Source organism: Oryzias latipes, chromosome 11 (genome assembly GCF_002234675.1).
Source record: "Oryzias latipes chromosome 11, ASM223467v1".
NCBI lineage: Eukaryota > Metazoa > Chordata > Actinopteri > Beloniformes > Adrianichthyidae > Oryzias > Oryzias latipes.
The window spans coordinates 16,872,565-16,895,816 of NC_019869.2; the positions used below are offsets into that span (position 1 = coordinate 16,872,565).

Below are 23,252 nucleotides of genomic sequence, written 5' to 3' on the forward strand. Positions count from 1 at the left end.
GTCTGTTACCATGAAAGGCTCACTGGATCTTAAGGAGACGGCCTCGTCTCCACAAAAAGGCTGGGGGTCAAAATCCTGTTTACATTCACTGTCGATATCTTTTTCTGTCATGTGCTGAGGCTCAAGGGAGTCATCTAAGAGAACCCCCTTGCCATTGTTCAAACTTGACGCAAATTTGTCATTCATACTGCCCTCAGTTGGAGATTCCTCATCTGTTTTTAGTTCATTCAGCTTTATCTGCTCTTCAGCATACGGGTTGAGGGGGCTGTGGCATGAAGAGGGTGCCGTCTCTTCACAATCAACTTCATCATGCTCTGATGAAGCTCCACTATCCAGATCTGTCTCACTCTGAGTTGGTCTGTGGTCATCGCATACCTGGGTGACGTCACTAAGCCCAGTTCTGTCCAGTTGGACGACAAAGGCCCCACTGGAATCAGATTCCAGCTGCTGACCCAGAGCAGAGTCTGTTGGAAAGCTCTTCTCCTCTTCTTCCATCTTTACAGCATCCTCGTCCATGAAATCAAAGTCTTCATCAATAAAACCATGTTCCTTTTGATGATCTTGTGCTTTCTTTGAGTCAGAGTTTTCTATATATATGTGCTTAGGACTAGTTTTCTCTAAGGCAACATAACCAGGCTCTGCAGACGTGACTGAATCTTGTAAAAGCATTTCTTTGAAATCTACGCAAATGCTTTTTTCTTCCTCTTTTTTCACCTCTGCTTCTAAACAGCTAAGAGAGTATGGATCACAGAGGGGCTCTGAGTCGACGCTCATCTCAATTCCCTCTTCCTCTTGACATTGCCTCTCCAGCTCAAGGAAAAGGTCATCTGACTCTGCACCAGAGCTGAGGCAAGGTGATGCGCTGGGCGCCCTGAGGCCCTCAAAACCAGTAGGTGGGGTCAATAGAGGCCAATTCCCAGAAGAGGCTGTTAGATCCCATCCCTCTACTTCTAGATTTTCCCTGTCCCAAGACTGGGTAATTTGCTCCCTATTTTCCATTTTAAGAACAGCCTCCCATTCTCTTTCCTCTCTCTCATTCATTTCTTTCTCTATTAGAGCCCTTTCTTTTTTCTCCACCGCTCCTTTTTCCTTGGCTTTTATACTGATCTGCTCCTGCTCCTCGTCTTGCAGCTCCTCCAGTATCCTACGTTCATCCTCTTCAAATTTAAGTTCAGACGCTGTGCGTTCTCTAAGCTCGCCTCCAGGAGAGGCCCATCCTAGCAACCCTTCTCCATTTCCCTCCTGACTGATACAAGGGGAGAGGGGTAGACCCCCATACAAAAAACCCTCTTCCTCCCTCAAGAAGGGAGATGGGGGGTCTAGAAGATAAAGTGACTCCTCATCTGTGCTGTTATCTTCCCCTAACAAAGGGGGTAATGGAGGTAGTACAGGGAAGTTGTGTCTCAGGCTGGCTTGAGTTCTTTTGCCTGTTGTTATACTGCGGGGCCAAGTGCGGGCCTTAGTAGGGGGGCAGAAAACTGGTTTGGGTGGGAGAAGAGGGGCACTATCTCCTTGGTCTTGGTCCAAAAGAGGAGATTCCCTCTCAGAATCCGAGTTCTTAATGGCCTCAAAGGTCTCCTCTGGGATGTGTCTAATTGCAGCTTTAGAGGAGCTGGGAGTCCGTCTGTGCTCCTCCCTCTTGAGTTGATCCTGCCGAGGCGAGCTGGGACTTTGTTTTGGTGTGTTTCCAGACACCTGAAGGGCTTGAGTCTGGCCAATGGCAAGTAAATGTTCTTTCAAAGGAGATGGCAGAATGTGAGTCTGCCTCTGTTGTCTCTGTAGTACAGGGTGCTTTTGTCTACTGAGAGGATGCTGCTGAGGAGGCAAAGGGCTGAGTGTGGGTGTTAGGGAGGGTGAGATGGAGACGGGAGGAGTGTGCGGTGCAGATGATAATGGGGAAGGAGCATATGGAGTTAGGGAGGCTGTGGAGGAGGTAGGGGTAGATGGGGTGAGATTAAAAGGGGCAGGCTGAAGAGGAGAAAGAGGACTTCCTGCTCCAGACAAACGCTTCTCTGCTCCTTCAGCAGACGAGAGCTCAAGCCTTTCTGCAAACTCCGGGAAACTTGGGGGCATGAAAGATTTCCAAGAACGTCGGTTGGGGTTTTCCTTTTTATCTCCACCTTGATGCCGCCTTTTGGCCACTGCGGCCACACCACCAGTTCCAGATGAAGATGGAGCCATGGTTAGGTTGGACCCAATGATACCAACCGGCGGTGACATAATCTGAGCATCGCCCGTTAGCTTTAGGGCATCAAAGATCACCCTCTCGTCCAGTTTCTTTACTGCACCAGCATTCTCAACAGTTCTGCAGACAAATACACCACCTAATTCAGCTCCAATGGTGCCATTGCTTGACAGTGTACTTCCCTCTCCTCTACCCTCCGCACCAGAGCCTAAAGCTGTCCTTGAAGGTTGACAAAGCTTGGTTCCTTGATCTATCTGTTCATTGATTCGCATTGTATCATAAATCGATCGTTGGGGCACATAGCAGTCCTCTATGTATGCCTCATCTTCATCACCTTTTCCAAGGCAGCGTGGGCTCTGCCTCAAACAGTCCGGGCGGCTCAGGGGCTTCCCCATTCTTCCTTAGATTTCTTTGCGGCTGCCGTATAAAAACTTTAAAGTATTAACCGGAAAAGGATGCAAAAATAAGGGCTGGTGTCAAGAATGACGTCTTTACCTGCACTTTTCTTTATTCAAGTAGTCCAATCACACAGTCCATGTGGCTGAGTTAACAAATCCCTCAGATTTCACATTGTAGAAAATATTCAAAATTTTAAAATCCACAGTATTGCTACGACACAGCATTCCTGCATCCTTGCTATGTCACTTCCACTGATGAACATTTCCTCTGTCTTTCTGAGATCCAGTGTGGCATCAGGGAGGGACTTGGAGAGACCGTCCTCCCACTCTGCATCATATTAATCACCAGCGTTTATTTTAAAAGCCGTTAGGAATGAAAGCGGTGGAGGGAAGAGCATAGTCATCATCTCCATGTCTGTGAAGCACAAAGTCCACTGTGAGGTAAGTACTGATCTGATAACACCTCGTGGTTTTGCAGTCACAAATCCACAGCACTTCCCTCTTCTTCATGTTGTTGTACGTGTACAGCAGTTCATTTCTTGACCACTCTTTTCCTGGTCCTCAAGCTCCTGCTTCCTTCCTCTCTGCTCAACTTGCTTTCACCGTGGCACAACAGGAAAAGGCAAAGAGAGCTCGGACAACTTCAGCAGTTGCAGTGTGAAGTAGGGAGGAAAGTGGAAAAAAATGGCTCCTTTTAAGGTGAGAAAACCCACTCAGTTATATAAAAGAAAGGCTGTGTGGGGGCACTGAGCAGAAAAGCAAAATAGTCCATGTTTTCTTATAACTTTTTGGACAGAAAGCAACAAAATATCCATCCTAGTCGGATACGTATAACAAAAAGAAAAGAAAAAAACAGTGAGCCATTTTTGTTCTGTGGTTTAGAAAAGGTTCATACAGTCCATAGATTTTCTGATGATGTCAAAACAGAATAATCTCCAAGGTCTGGTTAGTAGTCCAGCGTTTTCAAGAAAACAGTTAAATCCCAAACAAAGAAACATATTCTGCTTTGTCGTCAAGAAATCTCCACTAACGCATCAACTCCTTTCTTTTATCTTCCTTTTTTCCAGAACAGCTCCAGGGGAGAGCTGGTACAGTAGATCGAAAGGCTCTTGGAGGGGGCGAGGCTGAACTGAAAGAGGGCATCAGGGGGTAGATTGAAAAAAGAAGGAAAGGAGGGAGGAGGGGTTGGTCCTGGACCAGCCAGGCGAGTCGGAAGGCGAGTCGGAAGGCAAGCGGAGCAGAGCGGCGAGTCGTGGGACTATATCCAGAGGGTGAAGTCTCAGACGGTCCTTACAGGAGCAGACAACCACGGGACATGCCGCCTTCTGTTTCACAATTTCCCTGCAGTCCTCTTTCTCTTCCCGAACCCAGCGTGCAGCAGGAAACAAAGTGCCACGCAAACCGCGCTCCTCTTCTTTCAATGAAACGTATCGCTGCTACACTTAGTTCCTTCTTTTCTTTTCTTTTCTCCCTGTTGTATTTTTCTCTCGTGCAGTTGCACAGCTGAAATGGTTTGCAGCTGCTAAAAAAATCTCCCTCTCTGGCTCTCACTCTCACTGCCCCCCTCCCTCCCCCCCTATAGATCCCACCCCCTCGTCACTTGGTGTTTGTGTTTGAATTCAGCTCCGTTTGTTCAGTTTCCTGTGCTGGTATTAAAAACACAGGAAGTGCTCCAATCAAGCTGGTTCCCCCTGCCCCCCCTCCCCCCAAAAAAGGAGAAAAACCCAATAGAGAGGGTGAAAGGGGCGCAGAGCCGAGGTGCTGAGAGAAGGCGCTCAGTCAGAAAGAAAAGGAGCCATGCAGAAGAAGATTCAAAGCTAAATATTAGCTGAACGTTGGGATCAAGCCGATAATCCCACGCTGATCAGAATGGCAGATTTCCTCAAAAAAGCATGAAAAAATGATTTATTTACTGCAATATAAAGCAGACAATTTTCGCCAAGACACCAGATTTTAAACCAAAAAAGGACAAACTAGTGATGTAAGACAAATTTGCATTCTTTGGTAATCCACTGTGAAGGACCGTCTATCCACACAGAATAATATGGCTCTCTGCAAAGAGTAAAATAATGAAGTCAAACAAAGAATAAGGCATGGAGGTAGGTGGGGAGGGGGTGGGACTGTTAGTCGTCAGGAGAGAAAGAGGCTTATCAGCAGTGAGCGGTCCTTATTTTCCTCCTCCCACCAAAAGTCCAGGGGAAATAAAGTCCATCTCCAGTTTCTGCATTCATGATTTCATTTCTTTCCAGAGTTTTTGCAACTTTTCCACCATGCTGTTTACCCACAAGAGATCAACTTTAAGACCCAAACACAAAAACGTCTGGGTTATTCACGGGCTCCACTTGTGCATTCCCGTCTGTGGATTCACTGAAACCTAATCCAGGTGAAGAATGTGTAACGGGGTGGGGGGGGGGGGGGGTCAGACGGTAAAGCCGAAGAGAAACTGGGCCAAGCACAAAAAATAGTCAAAGATGAGCGCAAGTGAGTGTTCTCAAAGTGGAACAGTCGGTAGGAGAACAAGAACAAAACCTGGAAACTTGCCCCAAATCAGATGCAGAAAACTAGCTTACTTATTTAAACCTGTATGATCTGCATCCACGAAGGCCTGTCGCGCTGGTTTGCATGGGCCGACCCGTGGCCTGCATGTCAAACATGCTAAATACTCCACTCTTTCTTTTTAACTGCCCTTCACACCCACCCCCTCCCCGTCAGTTGTGCTGCAGCTGTCACTGCCGCATCCACAAGCAAACGTCTTCATAGAAACAAAAGGGGTTTGTCACCGTTTGCCACCCACACACACACACATGCAGGCCTGATAACCGAACAACCCGACTAAAACCAGTCCCCCCGTCATCTGTTTGAGATTAAAGGTGATCAGTGGACGCAGAAGCCCTGCCCTCCTTCACCGGTGCGTTCATTCATTTCATTCCTCAGTCGTCACGGCGAGTTTGAAAGTCAGAGCAGACGGGGCTCTTAGGGAAGTGGGCGTTCAGAGAAAAAGCAAAGAGATGTGGGGATTAGGGGTTTCATATTCTCCAGGGGGTAATTCTGCGGTGTAAAAATGTTCAGACACGTTTCTGTCACACTTTGGATCCCCTAAACAGCCTGAGACGAGCTGGTATGGGTCTTGTGATTCTTCTTGAGTTGAGACGCTAAAGCTCAAGAGTTTGGAAACCACTTAGTGGACACAAACCCAAACACAGGTGGAGAGCGTAAAGCCAGTTTTGTTGACTTTGCTGGGTTATTTATTTGCTTGTGGGGGAGCACCTGCCTTAAAGAAATCTAACTGTTCTTATTTCATTTGTGCCTCCCTCACACAGCAGAGTGACTCCATAAGGACGCCGCTGTTTCAAGCCAATTTAGTCCACAGCAATGTGCTTTTCAGCCTCTCTATGCTTTAATACCCCTCACCGCCTATGGTAACCTGGAAACTAAAAAAACAAAACTGTCTGCTGCTTCTTTATTCTCCAACTCTCAGGGGTAGTTTTATATTAACCAGCAATGTATTCTACCTGATGCTGTGTGTGTGAAAGCCCTCATTGTTCTCAGAAGGACAGACACAAAAGGACCTGGATCAGAACATGCACACACCTTCACGAAAAACAGGCGAAAGCCTCACCATCATGCAGTCAATCATCCACTCGCACTGCTGAGGGTTATGAAGGCAGATTTAGCAGATTTTATAGATGATTAGCTCAATCAGCATGTCCACAGATGGTGTAGTTTTTTTTCTTCTTTCTCGTCTCCCTGTTGAAAGTTTACCTCCTCCTCTTCCTCTTATGTGCACAGACCTTCGTTCTCCACACACAAACATGACACTGGCTCCCATAGGTCTTTACAAAATCCCTCAAGTGTGGAGCTCATTCATTATTTGTTCAGTGCTGTTGTAAAGCAGCGTCACTGAAAGTAAAGCAGCAAGTAAACCTAGACTAAAATAGATGAATAGGACTTGCCTTACAACTACAATATTGTATTGTTCTGATGCTAGTTTGCTTTAGAAACCATAATGTCCTGGAGTTTTATTTTTAAAATATCAACTGACATTCTTATAAGAATTTGGAGTGGACAAAATTATTTCCTCCATCTGCAGCTCATGTTAATAAACAATTATTGAAAAGTGTGCAGAAAATAATGTCTCAAATGTACTAATATCCGGGGTGTACAAATTCATTTTAACAACAAATTCATACGGTAACTAGTGGTTGCTGATACATCAAGTTAGGCTTCCCCATAAATCGCAAATTTATCGTTATCGCAATTTCAAGCTGTGCAATATACATATTGTCTCAGCACCTATTTGCTGAGACATATTGTAACTATAGGCAGCGAAAAATCGCAAAAAATGGTTAACCTTAAGAGTGCTAAAACAATCTTATGGCAGCTTTAAGTATTTAACAAATCGAATAATCCCTTTATGCACTTGACCAATCAGAAAGAGCTCTTCACGTTGTTGACCAATCGGATGGATGGATGAGCAATGTAAATTGATTCATTGTTACATCCCTACTAAATCTATCCTCTTGTGAACTCACACTGGTAAAATACATTCGGCAGGTCAAGCTAGTTACCCTGTACTGCCAGAAATGAACTGCGTTTACAGGAATTTCTTGTTTAATGTTTGTCAAACTTCAACCATCTCAGGCTTGAGCAAAGGCTGACGAAAAGCCCTCACATAAACACAAAAATACCGTTTAGACCTCCCAAGGACAATTAAAAGGAAAAACTCAACCTAATAAGTCATCAAGAGCACAGTTTGGAAATAAAGCAGCGAATTTTTGTCTCCTTAAAGCGAGGGAAAGAAAGTGAAAAGTCTGTGCCGAGCGATGGCGTGCCTTTATAATTCACAACAGCTGAGACAATACAGAGCCCGACAGGAGGCAGGCCTTTACATCACACACACACACACACACACACTTTTGTGTCGATTCACGACAACCCAGACATATTCAGATACCCAAACCCCCCAAAAACGAAGACAGAGCAGCTTTAGTGATCTGTCAAATATGCACTGGAGTGAATGATGTGTTTATGAAGTGTGTGTGTGTGTGTGTGTGTGTGTGTGTGTGTGTGCGTGGGTGTGCGTGGGTGTGCGTGCGTGCGTGCGTGCGTGTGTGCTCCAGTAAGTTACAGGAAAGTTCTTTAAAATGAATCAGGTTATACTATTACAGAAATTATGTCAGCATGATCCAATCAGCCCGCGGAGAGACACAGAGTCGTGAACTCTGACGCACAAATAGACCAATGCACACACGCACCTACAATCTGAGAAACACACGCCCGCCAATATTTGGAGCAGAAACAAGGAAGGAAAGAGGTCCAGGAAAAACTCAGGAATCTCTGAGTCGTTTCCGTCAAGATGACGAATGGCTTGGATAAAGCGGGGAGTCGAGGCTGAGTTACTGAGTTCTGACACACCAAACCCTTCAGACGGAACACGACCTTTCTGTTTGAATTAGACAGACACGATAAGCAATAAAGGCCGAAAACAGGTTAACTTGCAGCATAAAGTCCTGCAAAAAACAGACAAAAATAAAGAAAGTTCATCCATTGCAGCCAGATTTCAGACACTTGTGTGTTTTCCAGGTTTTGGAGGATTTAATGGTAAAAATCAATTAATAAGGGAAAGTTAGGTGCAACTTTTTAATCCATTAAATACTTTTATATACAACAATTTGCAAAACAGCAAGACAATCATGTTTGTTACTTTTCTAGAGAAATTAAGGACTACAGACAGGACTTATCTTATGGTGTCAGCAGATTGCACATCGAAATAAGTGGCAGGTTTATAATAAGAGATAAAGACAAAAAAAAACAAAAACAATTGTTGGTTGAGCTTGGTTTGATTTTTATGCCCATCACCACATAAATGCTGACACAGTTGGTGCAGCGAAGGACAATGACTCACAAGCTTGCAGATTCTCAAAGGGAAAAAAAAAAGTAGGAAGGTGATCTGGATAGGACAACCGCTGGGAAAACAAGCTACGAGGAGGTGAAAGGTGTGATGGAGGAGGATGTGCAGACAGGGGAGGCGTGCAGGCATGATTTAGGAGAGGGGCTTTTACAAACGCGCAGAAGATGCAGACACACACTCTCACACATGCACGCCTTCAGAGATCGCAGTCAGCCAGACTAACCAGCCCTTCCCAGGAATGCCCATCTGCAGCAACTGAAGCCAGAGGCACGCGGAGGGATGTTGATAGCCACACCCTGTGTGTGTGTGTGTGTGTGTGTGTGTGTGTGTGTGTGTGTGGTTGTCTGTGAGGGCTGGGTTGTGGAGACAGCTGAGATTCCAGTTGCAACCCGAAAAAGACTGGAATCAGAAGCATCCTCTGATGAAGAGTACAGACACACACACCTCTCACCAGCCCACGAAGCGGCCCGAAATAAAAGCACAGATTCCACGGTAGCAGGTATGTGCAGACAGGAGGGCCAAGTATAAACACTAAGATGATGAATTGTGATTCTCTGAGGAAGAAACAGACTCAGGTAGACTGGTAGGCCTGTAGATTCTACAAGTAAGACTTTAGCTTCAGCGTCACCCGAGTTCAGATCTTAATTACTTCTGATCTAGAACAGACAATAAATTGAACTGTTTTGACTTTCGTAAGATCTTTGTTGTTTTTAGGGAACTTAAAACTCTAGTACCAGAAAATGTACATACCAAGAGTCTGGAAAAACACAAAAACCAGCAGATTATTCTAATAAATAAATAAATAAATAAAAAAGCTATATGTCCAGTAAAAAAAAACATGAAACACAGGAAAATTCAAACCGACCTGGACTTTCCTAGACATGGCTTCACTGACTACACATAAGAACCAGCTATTTGCTGAGAAAAATTGGACTATTTTGAATCTCCCATGATTCCAGAAGAACTTCCACTTCTTGGATGTGGCCACATCTCCATTTTTTTCCTTCTGGCCTAGCTGACGCGAGCCATGTCTTCAGTGTTGCAGTTGCATTTATTAACTTTTAGCATCTTTCTTCGTCTGATAACAGATGTTCCAGTGTCTTTTTTTCCATTCGGGCTTTATTGGAATGATCTGGATTGATTTGGGATTATAGTAAACATAATCTACTTAACTAATCTTTATGTTTTGGCCAACATCGGCTGTACAATGGAGCTTTAAAAAAAACAAAACTGCATTGAATATCATAGGAAGATTATTAGTACCAGTTTCCTGTAGATTATTGTATACATGAGTTTGACAGCATGACGTTTCACCACATGTATTCCCACAACTCCTCTGTATGACTAGGTCATAAAAAATATTCTTTCATTTATTATTATTATTATTTACTTATTTGTTTGTTTAGCTTACATGGTTTGATCCATTATTTTTTTTGTTACTTGTTTTTCCTTAGAGCTGCCATTTCTCCTCCTTGAGATATATTGAGAAAAAAACAACTTTTAGTGAATCTCTTTGAAGACCTAAAAACTATGTTTTTGTTGTTTTTAGTTTGTTCTTGCAGCATTTTTCTCATGATGGGGGGGGGGGGATCAGACAAAAATTGGATTTCTGAGTATTTCTTTATTCAAATCATGGTGAATGAGAAGCAAATGAAAAAACGCCATTTGAAAAAGTTTGACTTTTAAATTGACTTTTAGTCTTGATGCATCACAGACTCCTGGTTTGGAAACAAATGTTTTGCATATTTTACATGAAGAAGGGAATCCTCATAGGAGTCCGGCTGCTCTTTCCACCTCATTTACCCCTTAAGTGAGTGTGAGATCACTGGTGAGAACTTTAAACCATTTTGTAGCTACATCACACCCCACTCCCACTGCGCCCTGGCTTGCCTCCACCCACAACTCGTTCTGAGCCCCCTCGTCTTTTGAAGCGTCGGCATGACATCACCCCTCTGGGTTTGAATTAGGCTGCGATGGGGGGATGGGAGGCGGGATGATAAAGAGAGGGGTGGCCTGGTTCGTTTTGGAGCCAGTCCGACATGTTTAGGTTTGAAATGAGCTGAGCTGGATCAGTTACAGAGAGAAGCTTCAGGGAGGTTCACACAAAGCCGGGAGAAGCTTCAAACACGGCATGAGAGACCCTTTCACATCCCTCTTTACACACCACACAAGCAATAGGTTTTGAAACTTCAATAAAAAAATAAGACAAAATGAAAGAGCTGTGAACAATCAGCATGTAATTACACCCTATTTTTTTCATCTCTGCAGTTATTTTCTGCCCTTTCCTGCATTCTTCACCATCTTTCATTGCCAACCACTCCTCTATAACCAGCTATAAATACTACAGTGCTTCCAGACAGTAGAGAAGACCAATTCTCCATGCTCTACAAACTCTGTAGACAGTTACTTTTAGTAACCGCACAGGTATTTGACACTCAGCTTTACAACATTTGGGGAATCATTAATCTTTTTCCACCATTAACCATTAACCATTAACTCTGTTTTAAATGTTCCACAACCGGTCTCTCTTGAGAACTCAACTGAGGTTTGTGAGATGTTTATGACCTTTTTTATTGATAAAATCAAGAACATTAGGACCCTCATTAGCCCCCCCTCTTTCAGTCACTCCGTCTCCACCTCATGTTCTACTGTTCTCCACCGGTTTGAGCATGTCAGTCTGTCTTACTTGGAAAAATTAATTAGTCAGATGAAGCCATCAGGATCTCCCAATGATCCAGTTCCACCTCGTCTTTTTAAAGAAGTGTTTCCCACTCTGGCTCCCTATGTTCTCGATTTAATTAACGGCAGTTTAATTCATGGGAGTGTGCCTTCGTGCTTCAAACATGCAGTAGTAACACCACTTATTAAAAAGCCTGGCCTGGACTCCTCCATTTTGTCAAACTTTAGACCAATTTCTAAGCTCCCCTTCCTTTCGAAGGTTTTGGAGAAAATTGTGTACTGCCAGTTAACAACGTTTTTAGAGGAGAACAGCATCCTTGAGGTGTTTCAGTCAGGATTTAAACCCCGTCACAGTACCGAGTCTGCGCTATTGAGGGTTTCAAATGACATTTTTCTAGCAACGGATGCCGGTCACCATGTTGTTTTGGTTCTGCTCGATCTGGCAGCTGCATTCGACACAGTTGACCACCAAATCCTTTTGTCTCGCCTGGAAAGCTGGGTGGGTCTTCGAGGTAGTGCTTTAGAATGGTTCAGATCTCATTTAAATGAGAGGAGCTTCTGTGTCCGTCTTGGACGTGCAGAATCCCGTAGAGCAACTTTCACATGTGGTGTACCTCAGGGCTCTGTTCTGGGGCCTCTTCTTTTTTCATTGTACCTGCTTCCACTTGGGTGTATTCTCCGCAAACACGGGATTTCATTCCACCTCTATGCTGACGACAGTCAGATTTACATACCGTTAAAACAGGAAGAAGCATATTCTGCTCACCAGTTACTAGAATGTCTTGATGACATTAAGACATGGATGTCATGTAACTTCCTGCACTTAAACCAGGAAAAAACAGAGGTTCTGCTATTTGGTCCAAGTGATGTCTCTAAGGCACATGTCGACTTAGGCGTTTTAAATGATCACCTGAAACAGACAGCAACAAGTCTAGGTGTGAAACTGGATAGCAATTTAACTTTTAATGCTCATATAAACTTAGTGGTGAAATCCAGTTTTTTTCACCTGAGACAACTGGCCAAGGTTAAACCTCTCCTCTCCCGCCATGACTTTGAGATTTTAATCCATGCTTTTATTTCAACACGTTTGGACTACTGTAATGCTCTCTATGTTGGGCTTTCCCAGAAATTACTTGCTCGTTTGCAGTTAGTCCAAAATGCAGCTGCCCGTCTTCTAACTGGTACACGGAAACAAGAACATATCACTCCCATTTTAGCATCTCTTCACTGGCTCCCAGTTCGCTTACGCATTGATTTTAAAATTCTCCTATTTGTTTTTAAATGTCTCCATGGACTCGCCCCAAAATATTTGTCTGACCTGATTCAGGTGTACAATCCCCCCCGCTCCCTTAGGTCAACAAATCAGACACAGCTGGTCGTCTCGAAGACCAGGAGAAAACTGAGAGGTGACCGAGCCTTCTCAGTCTTCGGACCAAAAATCTGGAACGAATTGCCCCTGTACCTCAGACAGATAAACTCACTCAGTATTTTTAAATCTGCTCTTAAAACATATTTTTTCACTTTGGCTTTTAACTGAGTTGGGATCCGGACCTATTTTATGTGTTTTATGCTTTATATTTTTATGTGCTTTTATTAATTTTTGTATTGTTCAGCACTTTGGTGAACCTTGTTCTGTTTAAAGTGCTTTATAAATAAAGTTGAGTTGAGTTGAGTTGAGTTGAGTTTTTCGCCATCTCTGAACACATTTTTAACTCTATTGTCAATAAATTTTAAATTTACACAATTATGCAAACGTGTAGTTTTCCTATTTTGTATTATTTTCAATGCTGTAGTTCTGTGCTTTAAAAAAATAAGAAACTTTAGTATGCTGACTTAAAACTTCTTCAAAGCTTTAGACAGGACAATGGTAAAGTCCTAATTTCCTGATGTATTCACGGTATGCTATATGTGGTAATCAGTGTCTAAAAACTAATGGATTACTACTATTGACAAGTCACTGATGATTAAAAAAAGAACTGTGTCATTGTAGTTTCTGTTTTTACCACCAGGTGGACTTTTCATCAAAGATGAATTTTGATGAGCTTAAAATAAATCAGATTTAGAAACTTGCATACTTGTGGGGTGTGTCTACAGTTAGCACTCTTGGAGGTGCACGACGGAAAAATGACTGCTTGTTTTAATTTGACAAGAAAAAAGGAAAACCTGTAAACTATTGACCTATGTAACAACTGGGTAACTAGTTTCCTAAGCAAAAAAAAGAAAAATCAATTTCAATTAGTTGTGAACACTGTCATCCTATGAAAACCTGCTTACTTCATAAAACTACCTGAGAGCATTTTATATTCATTTTACGCACAGCTAATTTGCACTGCACTGCATTTGTAACAAAGCTTTTTCTTTTCCTTTGTTTGTTGCATGTTGAAATGTTGGTGATCAGAGGTCTGGCAAAAATGCAAATTTCCCCTGGAATAAATAAAGAATTGATAAATAAAGAGTTCTGATTCTGATTTCCGCAAATATAACAGCAGGTTTTACAGTGTGTGAACGACATTTAGCTGTAATAAATGACAGACATGTTTCCTGAAACACTACTGTCCGTGCAGCAGCATTCATGAACATCTGCTCCTATTGAGCAGATGTTTCCAGCAGATTAATTGACCATGGCTCCAGTCCACCATGGAGAAATCTTACCCTGAACCATACTGTTTAGGACAAGATTTGGCATTCAGTGACTGCTATTTACCAAACAAATCTCTGAATAGCCATTTCAAATAACACGTCCGTTTTCTATTTAGTTGAGGCAGTGGATTTAATTTAGAGGAATGCAGTTTCAACTCAAGGAACTGGAAAACAGTCAGGGTGGTGGATTTTGAGGACCAGGAAGGAGCAGGCCTGCATGCGAGTAAATATTTAAAAGAATTTTATTTTAAATTCAAAACAGTTTTGCAATTGAGACCAACGTTTTTTCAACTAAAATATTTTGTTGTCTTTGTTTTATTGTCCATTTTCTCAGGAAATTATTCAGGGTAGAAACATTTTGTATATTTTTCCCTTTCAATTAAAAACGTGTTTCCAGTTAACATCAATCAGCTCTTTGTGTAAAATTTTTAATCATATTACTGGGCTGTCGGTAGACCACTGGTACCAGCTGTTCCACCAGATTAACAGAACCACAAAACACCATGCAACAACTTCACTCTCCGTTTGATCTGCTCCTGGTTTTCAAGTGCAGATGATTGATCTTTTCACTGCTCTCTTTGAATCTTTTCGATCTCTTATCTGTTTGATGTCTGCCACACATTTTCCTGGCTTGCTAGAGGAGAGGAGAAAGATGCTAAAACCAGGAAGACACAATTGCTTTACAGAAGCAAAGACAAACCAGAACTACAACTTTAACAAGTACTCAAAAAAAAAAAGAGAAATTAAAAGGAAAAAGCATGTTAAAAGAAGTTTGATCCACTTTCTACAACTTCACAAGAGCGGGGCTAAAGCAGAAGTTCCTTATTCTTCACGGGCATGACAGTGATTAGCGCTCTTATCACGAGTCATTTGTCTAAATGCCTGACCTCGGAGCATCAGGCTGAGCAAAGATAAAACGGTTCAGTTGTTGCTGCCCGTGCGTGGGATTCTTGCTTTCTTCTCTTGGGTTCTTAGTGGACAGGATGTTGCATCACAGCAGGAAAATGTGCTCTTTAATGATAAAGCCAGGCTGTAAGCATCTAAAAACACAATAAATCTAACAGAAGGGACGCTTTGAAGCTTCATCAAAACCAAAAGAGAAAATTTTGGGAACAAATGACAAATTGGGAGGAATGACTTATGAAACACAGACTATGACTCACTGTCATGTTCTCATTGTTGCCGTCAGATTGAATTTATAGTTATGGTCATTTTTATTGATGAAACTAAAGTTTTGATGCTAAAGTAAAAAGCAGTTTGCTGTCGTGCATTTTTTGTTCTCAGGACCTTAAAGACCCACTCCAATCATCTATTGATCTATTTTAAAAGGGTTATCAGTGGTCTTTTCATATGATTATGCAAAAAATGTGATTTATTTTCCAAGTCATACCGTATTTTTCAGACTATAAGTCTGGAGTATAAGTCACAGCAGCCAAAATTGCATAGTAAATATGAAAAAATCGTGTATAAGTCGCATTTGAGTACAAGTCCGAAATATACTTTTAACAAAATACAGGCACGAGAACGGACATTTTATCTTTAAAAGCATATCATACAAATGGAATAAATAACGACTCTCTATTGTAACCATATTTAGTGTAATGAAACATAGGAGAATGGAGTTTATTAGTGCAACACATAAACAGTTATTCAGGTAACCCTGGCGTAAAGAATATAACTACCGGTAACCAACTAAACTCTTTATGTTATTTCAAATCACTAAATCTGTTATATTCTTTATAGTCTGTGTCTCTTTGGAACAAATCTGCCAAGCATAAGACAGGGCAGCACTTCTTCTGTGTTGCTGTCAGTAGCAAATACTGATATCGACATCTACAGCGCCCTCTAGCGGTTGTTAATTGTTTTTAAAAATCACATATAAGTCACACCCTCACCAAACAATGCAAAAAAAAACCACGACTTATACTCTGAAAACCACGGTAGTTTCTGTAGAGCAGTACCCCCTTCCTCTCCTTGTTGCTAAGAGCTTGAAGCAAGGAGCTTGTGGCCCGCCTGATGTGTTTTCTACATAACATACATGATCTTTTTCAAACAGCATTTTTCGTCTGCTCCTGATTTACAACAACTTGAATAACGAAATACTCAGAAATGCAATTTTAAGCTGAGATTTCTTTGTAGATGTCCTCCATCATGAGAAAATCCCACAAGAACATGTTAAAAGCACAATTTTCAACAGAGTGGGTCTTTAAGTTTTATTTTCGAAACTAAAAGCTCATTGTTCCATCTTCCTGTGCAGTATAACTGCATTTATTTAGTTTAATCCTGCAGACCCAAGCTACTAGTTAGGATAACTGAAGTGATGTCCTCAGAGAGAAGTTGTTCAAAAGGCAAATGTTTCCCATCATTCCATTGTACTTAGTTTGTCTTAAACCACAAGAAAAGGAAGTGAACAGAAATGAGACCTAGTGTCGAATTTGGAGAGTCATCCCCCACAACAGTCTCCACATCAGAAGGGTTTAGCTTTAGCGTCAGACAGAGGGCGGGACACATGATGTGTGTTTCTGTGCTTGTTGAAAACATTGACACCATCACCCAGACGCTTTAAAAGGAAAAAGAGGAGCATGACTCGGCAGACAAAGACAAGTGACCCAACTCCCTGCCAAGCCCTCATATGCACACAAACAAATTTGTCTTCACCACAGGAGGTACAAAGAGGAGGACAGAGAACCAGAGCTCATATTACTTTGTGGCTTTTTTGCTCCTCTCAGCAAATCAATTTAGGGGCAGGATGACAAAAGCTGAGGTCCAACAAACACGTATGAACCCTCTGCTGATGTGCGTCTTTAATCTCTCAAACATTCAGACCACACTCTAAATCTTACCTTGAACTCCTGCAGTTGTTGTTTGATCATCTCCACCTCAGCGCCCACCAGACCCTGTGTGTTCAGCCCCTCTTCAGCTCTTCCCAGCAGCCCTTGCAGCTCTGCCACAAGTTTGTAGAAGTCCTGCACCTTGTCTGCTGCATCCTTGATCTGATCCAGCTTTCCCTGGCCACGCTCCCCGAGCTAGATTGAAAGGCAACGTCAAGATTTCAGATCTATGACAAAACTCGCAGCCCAGGTGTCTTTGCTCACCTTCCCTGCCTGGCGGCTCAAAGCCTCAGTCTCCCTCCTGAGGGCCAGGAGGTCCGGTGAGGAACCTTCTCGCCGCAGCATGGTTGTGCACTCTGAAGAGTGTTCCTCTAGCTCGGTTCTGAGGTCACCCAGGCGCAAGAGGAAGCCCTTCACTGCATCAGCCTGTGAGGCCAAAGAGTCGGGATCACGTCCAACAGGACTGAGGGAATCCAGTTCATCATCCAGGTCAGCCAGGCGAGAGAAGATGTCCCGAACGTGGGTCTGGACCTCACCCACGCCCTGCAAGCGAGACTCCAGGGAGGCGCAGCAATGTTCAATCTGATAGAAGAGGAGAACGCTTAGAAACTGAATCACAGGCAAAGTTTCAGGTTCAAGTTTTGCTTCCAACATTTCTTGCAAATTTTTTGAGGCAAAAAAACTTAAACTCACAAAAAGAAAAAATAAATGATTGAAATGCAGTGTCAGTCTATTTTTCCATCAAAACTGAACTGCCTGCTAGAACAGAACATGATGTATCCAAACTAGAAGATGATTTGAAGCAGCAGCTGAGTAAAATTAGATTCTGCCTGTGTTTGTTAGGAGTGAGCTCAGTTTTATCTCAGACTGATCTCCATCACTTTCTGCAGCCTGGCTTCTCAGGAGTGACAACTTTAGAAATATAAACAAAACATCTCAGTAAATAACAGCACAGCAACGGTTTCTCTTCTTTAAACAGACTTCTCTTGAGAGAGGCCTAACCTTAAATGGAGTATCTGGAGGCTGGAGTGCCGAAATCGATGTAACCCTGAGAGCTAAATCGTGGATGCTTTGGTTTACATTTCAGTGTTCAGTGTCAACACTGACCGTGTATGACATCAGTAAGATGAGCAAAAGCAGAAACGTCCATCCTGCTCTCCTTCAGCTCGCTGACATTGTATTCATACAAACAAATCCCACCCGACACGCCTAGCTCTGTAAATACTGCAGCTTCCCCAGAAGAGAAAGATCTTCCTGTTCAGATTAAATAAATTACAGTCTCATTCACAGCATTTTTTATTTCATCCTGCTGCTGATTTTCAAAGCTGCTTCCTGCTAGACAGAGTCTGTTCCACTCTGATTTGTGGACACTAAGCTCCAAGATGCTCGTCAAAAAATAATTTCCCCACATCTACTATTCCACCTTATAAAGTGCCTTCAGTACTTTGAGCAGAAAATTACAAAACTCCCATCAACTGTTGTACAAAATGTGCAAATATAAATCCTTATACATTTGAAATCTTCAGCAATTTTCAGAGGCTGGAACTGTAAAATTCTCCCTCTTTTATTTTCTTACAATATCACTCACTACAATCCTTGATAAATAAGTTTATTCTCTGAATCCTCCAAAAAATTAACTTTTTGGCTCAAATCTGTGACATTTTCAACAAAAAATTATCTTTAATGTCCTTTTTTTCAATACGCATTGAATGCATGATAATAACACTTCCATCATGGAAATCGTTTCAGAAATGGCAGAGCTGGAGATTTTTTTCAAACTAATTTCTTGCCTCAGCCCCTCACCTTGTCAGTGACGTCCTCATACTCTTTCTCTGTGTCAATAGCCTGGTCCTGAAGCCTCTGCACTCCCTCTGTGCTGCCTCCTGGAGTCTGGGGGGCGTCCTGCACCAACCCCTGTGCCAGGTCTCTGAGGTAGACCACCTGGGGCTGCAGTGACCTCAAACTCTCCTGCTGACTTCTCAGTCTCTCCAAGCTTTTAGCACTACAAGCCTGTAAAAGAGAAGATAACAGTGATGGTGGATTACATTAACCTGCTGGGGAGACATAAACATTGAGTTCCTGACTATTTCAGTACCTGAGGTCCAAGAGCTTCCTGGACTTCAATCTGGTGCCTGGCAGCTTCCAGCCTCCTCTCAACAGCTTGCCGTCCCTCCTCAAACTCCTTCAGGCGGCTGGCCAGCTCCTCCAGCTGGAAGGTGTGGTTAAGGAGCCTCTCGTTCAGTCCATCCACCTGCCGGTTCAGCTGGGCCTTCTCATCTCGCACCTTAATCATGAAAGAGAAAAGTGAAAAATTGCCTCAAGAACAACAAAGCAATTAAATCCTTTTGCATTGGCTGCACACCTCTTCCTCCCCGATGCAGCACTGCTCCAGAAGCAGGTCTGCTGCTGTGTTAAAAGCTTCAAGCAGGGGTCGCCGCCTCTCCAGGTCGAGGGACAGGCTGCGGGCCTTTTGCAAGGCTTCGTCCAGTGATGATGAATCCAGCGATGGGAGGATCTCTCCATCCTTCTCCTCACACTCTGATAGCCATGGTATGAGCTCAGCTTTGTGCTGCTGGTAAGATTTTGCTTTGCTCAAAGTGCCCTTTAGCCTGGCCTCTCGGTCTGCTATTCTGAGGTTCAAACCCTCCCAGTCTTGTCGTAAGGTGGCCAGACGGGACTGCAGAGCAGAGCGTTCCTCAGCTGGCAGAGTGGCGAGCAGAGACACACCCTCGGCCTGAATCAGCTCGTATGAACCCCGTTGGCTGGCGATCTCGTGTTGAAGCGCCTCGGTTTGGGTGAGCAGAGAGTGAATGGCTTCTGGCTGACAGGGCAGAGACTGGGAGGAGGATTCCCTGGGATCTGTCTGCTTGTTGAGCCAGGAGCAGAGGTCCTCAAACATCTGCTGGAACTGCTGTGTGGACGACAGAGCTGCCTGAAGCTGTGACAACCCATCAGCTGAGGGAAGGAAGGGCACAGACATGATTAAAAATAAACCTTTGGATTTAAGAGTTTTGTTAAGGGTTTCTTTTCCAAAAAACACCAATTCCACCATCTATGAAGGTAAAAATGACTGACAATGTTCATGAGAATTCTTCAGCACTAAAAACATGGATACAAACATGGCTACCTGCTCGCTCTTCCAGACTCCTAAGCGGCCCGCTGACACTCTCCAGCCGCTTACTCAACTCCTCCTTCAGGTAGGGTTCAACCACGATGGTGCTTAGCTCCCGGCAGAGCTCCTCTGCCTCAACCAGCTCGGTTCGCCTTCGTTCCAGCTCTGAGCGGATCTCTCCGGTTTCTTGCAGTCGCTGTCTTAGCGCCTCTGGTTGTGCACTTAGCGAGGCCTGAGAGTCCAGCCTCTCACCCAGGGCGGAAATGCTGGATGAGAGCTCTCTGAGCAGAGCCTGAAAGTACCAGATCAGGTCATCTAGATGAGCTCATTTCTACAATGGAGTATTAGGGCCACCATGAAAATAAATACATTTACAAATATAAAGTTGTAAAAATTTAAGTTGGAAAATAGAGCACATTATAATCATTTACTTCAGCATTGGTTTCACAAATAAGGAAATACCAAGACTTTTATTAAGTCAACATTGTTTTAGATTAAGGATGTTAAGAAGAATTTGCAGAATGCTGGGCCTCTTCAGAAGACGATTCCTGACCCACAGAGTAGATTTATGGCGGGCTCCCAAATTAGGCTGTTGGCAGTATAGCTGCAGGGGTTCAAGTGCATTATGGAACATAGATATCTTAAATAACCTGCCCGAATTCCTTCATATCGTGCGTTTCCCATTTTGTAGTGCTGTCCGAATCTACAATTCCAAAATTGAGTGCACCTAGAAATGTCCCAGATGTCTCTGCCAAAAACCACTGTGCATCGATGCTCACTAGATCGGCAAATAGACCACAATGCATTGCATTTATGACACAGTGAGTTCATAAATGATTATCGCAAAATGCTCAAATCAATTAGATTTTAACTTTTTAAACTCAATGACGTCATGTCCGCCATTTAAAGAAATCCAGAAAAGGAGTGAGCATGGTGTTCGAATTGCTTTTAAAATCCAGGGCACTGCATAGTACTGCATTACATAGTTTTTTAGTAGTTAGAGATTAGGGTGGGAATTCGGACATAGCCTAATGCCTTATGGCATCGCCATAATTGATGGATTTAGTTAGTACATAATGTGGATGGAGGCTTACAACATCAACCAGGTTTTTGAAAAAGCATGGCTTTTTCCTTATGAAATTGTGTCTTTGTCTCATAATTTTATGGATTTATTCCAAAAAATGTTTTAATGCTTTTACTTTTATGGTGGTCCCAATACTTAGTCTCAAATTTGTTTCTTTTGTTTTGAAGGTTTAAAATTTCAGAAATCTTTCAATAGCATGATAAAAGAAGAAGAAAAAAAGAAATGTTCAAAGCAAACAATAGGCTTAACCAAATCGATACCTAACAACTTATGATCTGCTCAACAGGCCAAAATGTGTATCTGCAAACCTGCCTATATGCATAGTTGCCCTTTCACATTAACAGATTGCCCAGCTGTACAAAAAAATTAAAGTTTTAGAAAGAAAAAAAAGACCTGGAGACCCAAAACCCAAAATTTTTTTAATGGTGAATTACCATTAAAAAAATATATTTTTTATTTTATTTTTTTTATTTATTTTTTAAAATGTGTAATTCTATTCTATTCTATTCTTTTCAGTGCTGCAGTGCAGCTCAACAGTCCTGAGATCTTACCTGGTATCGTTCGCTGGTTCCTTGAGCCTGATCGATGTGGTTAGATCTCTGAGTCAGTCGGTTCGTGAGGCCTTCCCACTGTTGTGAGATGATGTTCAGCTCTGTGTGGACCTCTTCTAGGTCTTTTGAGTCCTGAGCAGGGTCAGTCTGGGACAGGATGCCCTCTGCCGACTGTGCCAGCTGATCAAACTGTGGCCGCCGCGTCTCAAACTCACGCAGCATGAACTGAAGAACAGAGGAGATCGATCAGACAGTCTGAAAGTCCTGTCACCATATTTGGGTTTTCTGCCACATATACCTGGACCTGCTGTTTCTGTGTGTTGAGCATGTTGGGATCAATGCTCAGCGGTCCCAGCACGCTCATCATCAGCTCCTTCTCCCTTAGCCACGGACCCAGCTGATTGGCTGCTGATGCAAAGCTCCCCAGCCTATCAGCACACGTCTCAAGCTCAGTCTGTCTCTGCGCTGCCGTCTGATTGGCTGCTTGCCACCGAGATTCTGAAGCAAAATAAATGGAAGAATTATCAACAATCTGATAATTATGTTCATTTCTCCCCCAAAATAAAACTTGATTTTTTCAAATTACTTTGTTTTTTACTAGAACAGGAAACAAGACTACAATTAAACATTTATTACAATGTTTCTAAAAACATAATTTTTGACTAAATGCCCTCCTAAATTGAATTATTTTCAAATGTTTATATCTCTGTTTGCTCAAAAGAGGGTATTAGCCATCATTTCTTTTCCCCATATGTATATCAACCTTACTTTTTGCCATTTCTGAGAGAATGTCTTTAAAAAAACATGGAGACTGTACCTCCTCTGTCCCCTTTTTCTTTAATTTAACATTTATGCCCTTTATGTTTTTTACCAATATGAGTTACACTGGTATAATTGCTGGTCATGTGAGTTTATTAATTTATGTCATAAATCTAAAGATGTGGAGTCTATTTCTCATACACTTAATCAGAAACTTAAGTCCACAGGATAGAAAAAAGACAAAAATTCTGGGAAATCTTAGGCATTATATTAATAATGAAGGACTTATTAGAGCATCATTCTGATAAGCACTGCTAAGAAGTCTTTGTATTCCTCTGTCTTGAAGCTGTGTTTGTTCTTTTCCCCTGTGAGACGTACCAATCTCCTGAAGCAGCTGCCTCCAGCTCTCTGCCTCAGGAGAGTCGGGGTTGTCAGCAATCAGCTTCCTCAGCGTGGCCTTCAGCTCGTCCACCTTCTTAGAGTGTTCACGCAACTCTGAGAGCAGAGCCTGCAGGATAAACAATCATTTACCTCTCAAGGATGCAGAATTATAATGGATTTCATAATGCAATAATGTCAGTAGTAACATCTCCTGCCTTGTTGTACACGCTGCCAGTGTTTTACCTTGTTCTGCTGAGCCTGGGCACGAACCAGCTCAGGTCTGGAGGGGGAGGCGGTCTGTCCCTGCTTCAGGGTGCTCTCTCTGTCACTTAACCAGCTCTTGAGCTCCTCTGTGCCCCGCATGGCTTTTTCCCTCAGCTCTAGGGAGGCCTGCTGCAGGCTCAGGCGCTTCTTCAGCTCCTCGCCCAGCGTGTCGTACTGAGATTTCACGTCCGACACGGCGACCTGGAGCTCCGTCAGATCTGAGGGCCACAGAAGACACCAGCTGGTAATGCATACATTGATTTTAATGTGTCTTCTATTGAATTACCAAGTGTCACACAGACCAGTTAAAAAACAAAATATTTTAATATTTCTCTAAGATATATTCTCAATAAAAATGTCCAAAAAAAAGAGGAAGAAATTAGTTTGCTGTTAGTTTGATCTAGGTGGATTAACTAAAGCAAATAAACTGATAAACTGTCTGAAATATCTGAATATC

General features: G+C 42.8%; 1 protein-coding gene and 1 long non-coding RNA gene across 24 annotated transcripts in view; one reads left to right on the plus strand and one right to left on the minus strand.

Moving 5' to 3' along the window:
- Window positions 1–23,252, minus strand: part of LOC101157308 (microtubule-actin cross-linking factor 1) — a 192,909-nt gene that overhangs the window by 36,643 nt on the left and 133,014 nt on the right. For all 22 annotated transcript variants that reach the window (XM_023959957.1, XM_023959950.1, XM_023959949.1 and 19 more), the window contains 10 exons: window positions 22,775–23,013; window positions 22,529–22,658; window positions 21,690–21,889; window positions 21,392–21,616; window positions 19,772–20,048; window positions 19,007–19,599; window positions 18,740–18,928; window positions 18,448–18,654; window positions 16,909–17,226; window positions 16,657–16,839 (listed from right to left, as the gene is read on the minus strand). In XM_023959957.1, coding sequence (XP_023815725.1) covers window positions 16,657–16,839; window positions 16,909–17,226; window positions 18,448–18,654; window positions 18,740–18,928; window positions 19,007–19,599; window positions 19,772–20,048; window positions 21,392–21,616; window positions 21,690–21,889; window positions 22,529–22,658; window positions 22,775–23,013 — 2,561 coding nt within the window. The remainder of the gene's footprint in view (window positions 1–16,656; window positions 16,840–16,908; window positions 17,227–18,447; window positions 18,655–18,739; window positions 18,929–19,006; window positions 19,600–19,771; window positions 20,049–21,391; window positions 21,617–21,689; window positions 21,890–22,528; window positions 22,659–22,774; window positions 23,014–23,252) is intronic.
- On the plus strand, window positions 2,921–4,809 carry LOC110015921. 2 transcript variants are annotated; one of them, XR_002291183.2, is made up of 3 exons: window positions 2,921–3,024; window positions 3,150–3,282; window positions 3,651–4,809. It is a non-coding gene; the product is annotated as an uncharacterized LOC110015921 (long non-coding RNA). The 2 variants fall into 2 exon arrangements; XR_002291184.2 differs by having other exon boundaries at window positions 3,656–4,809.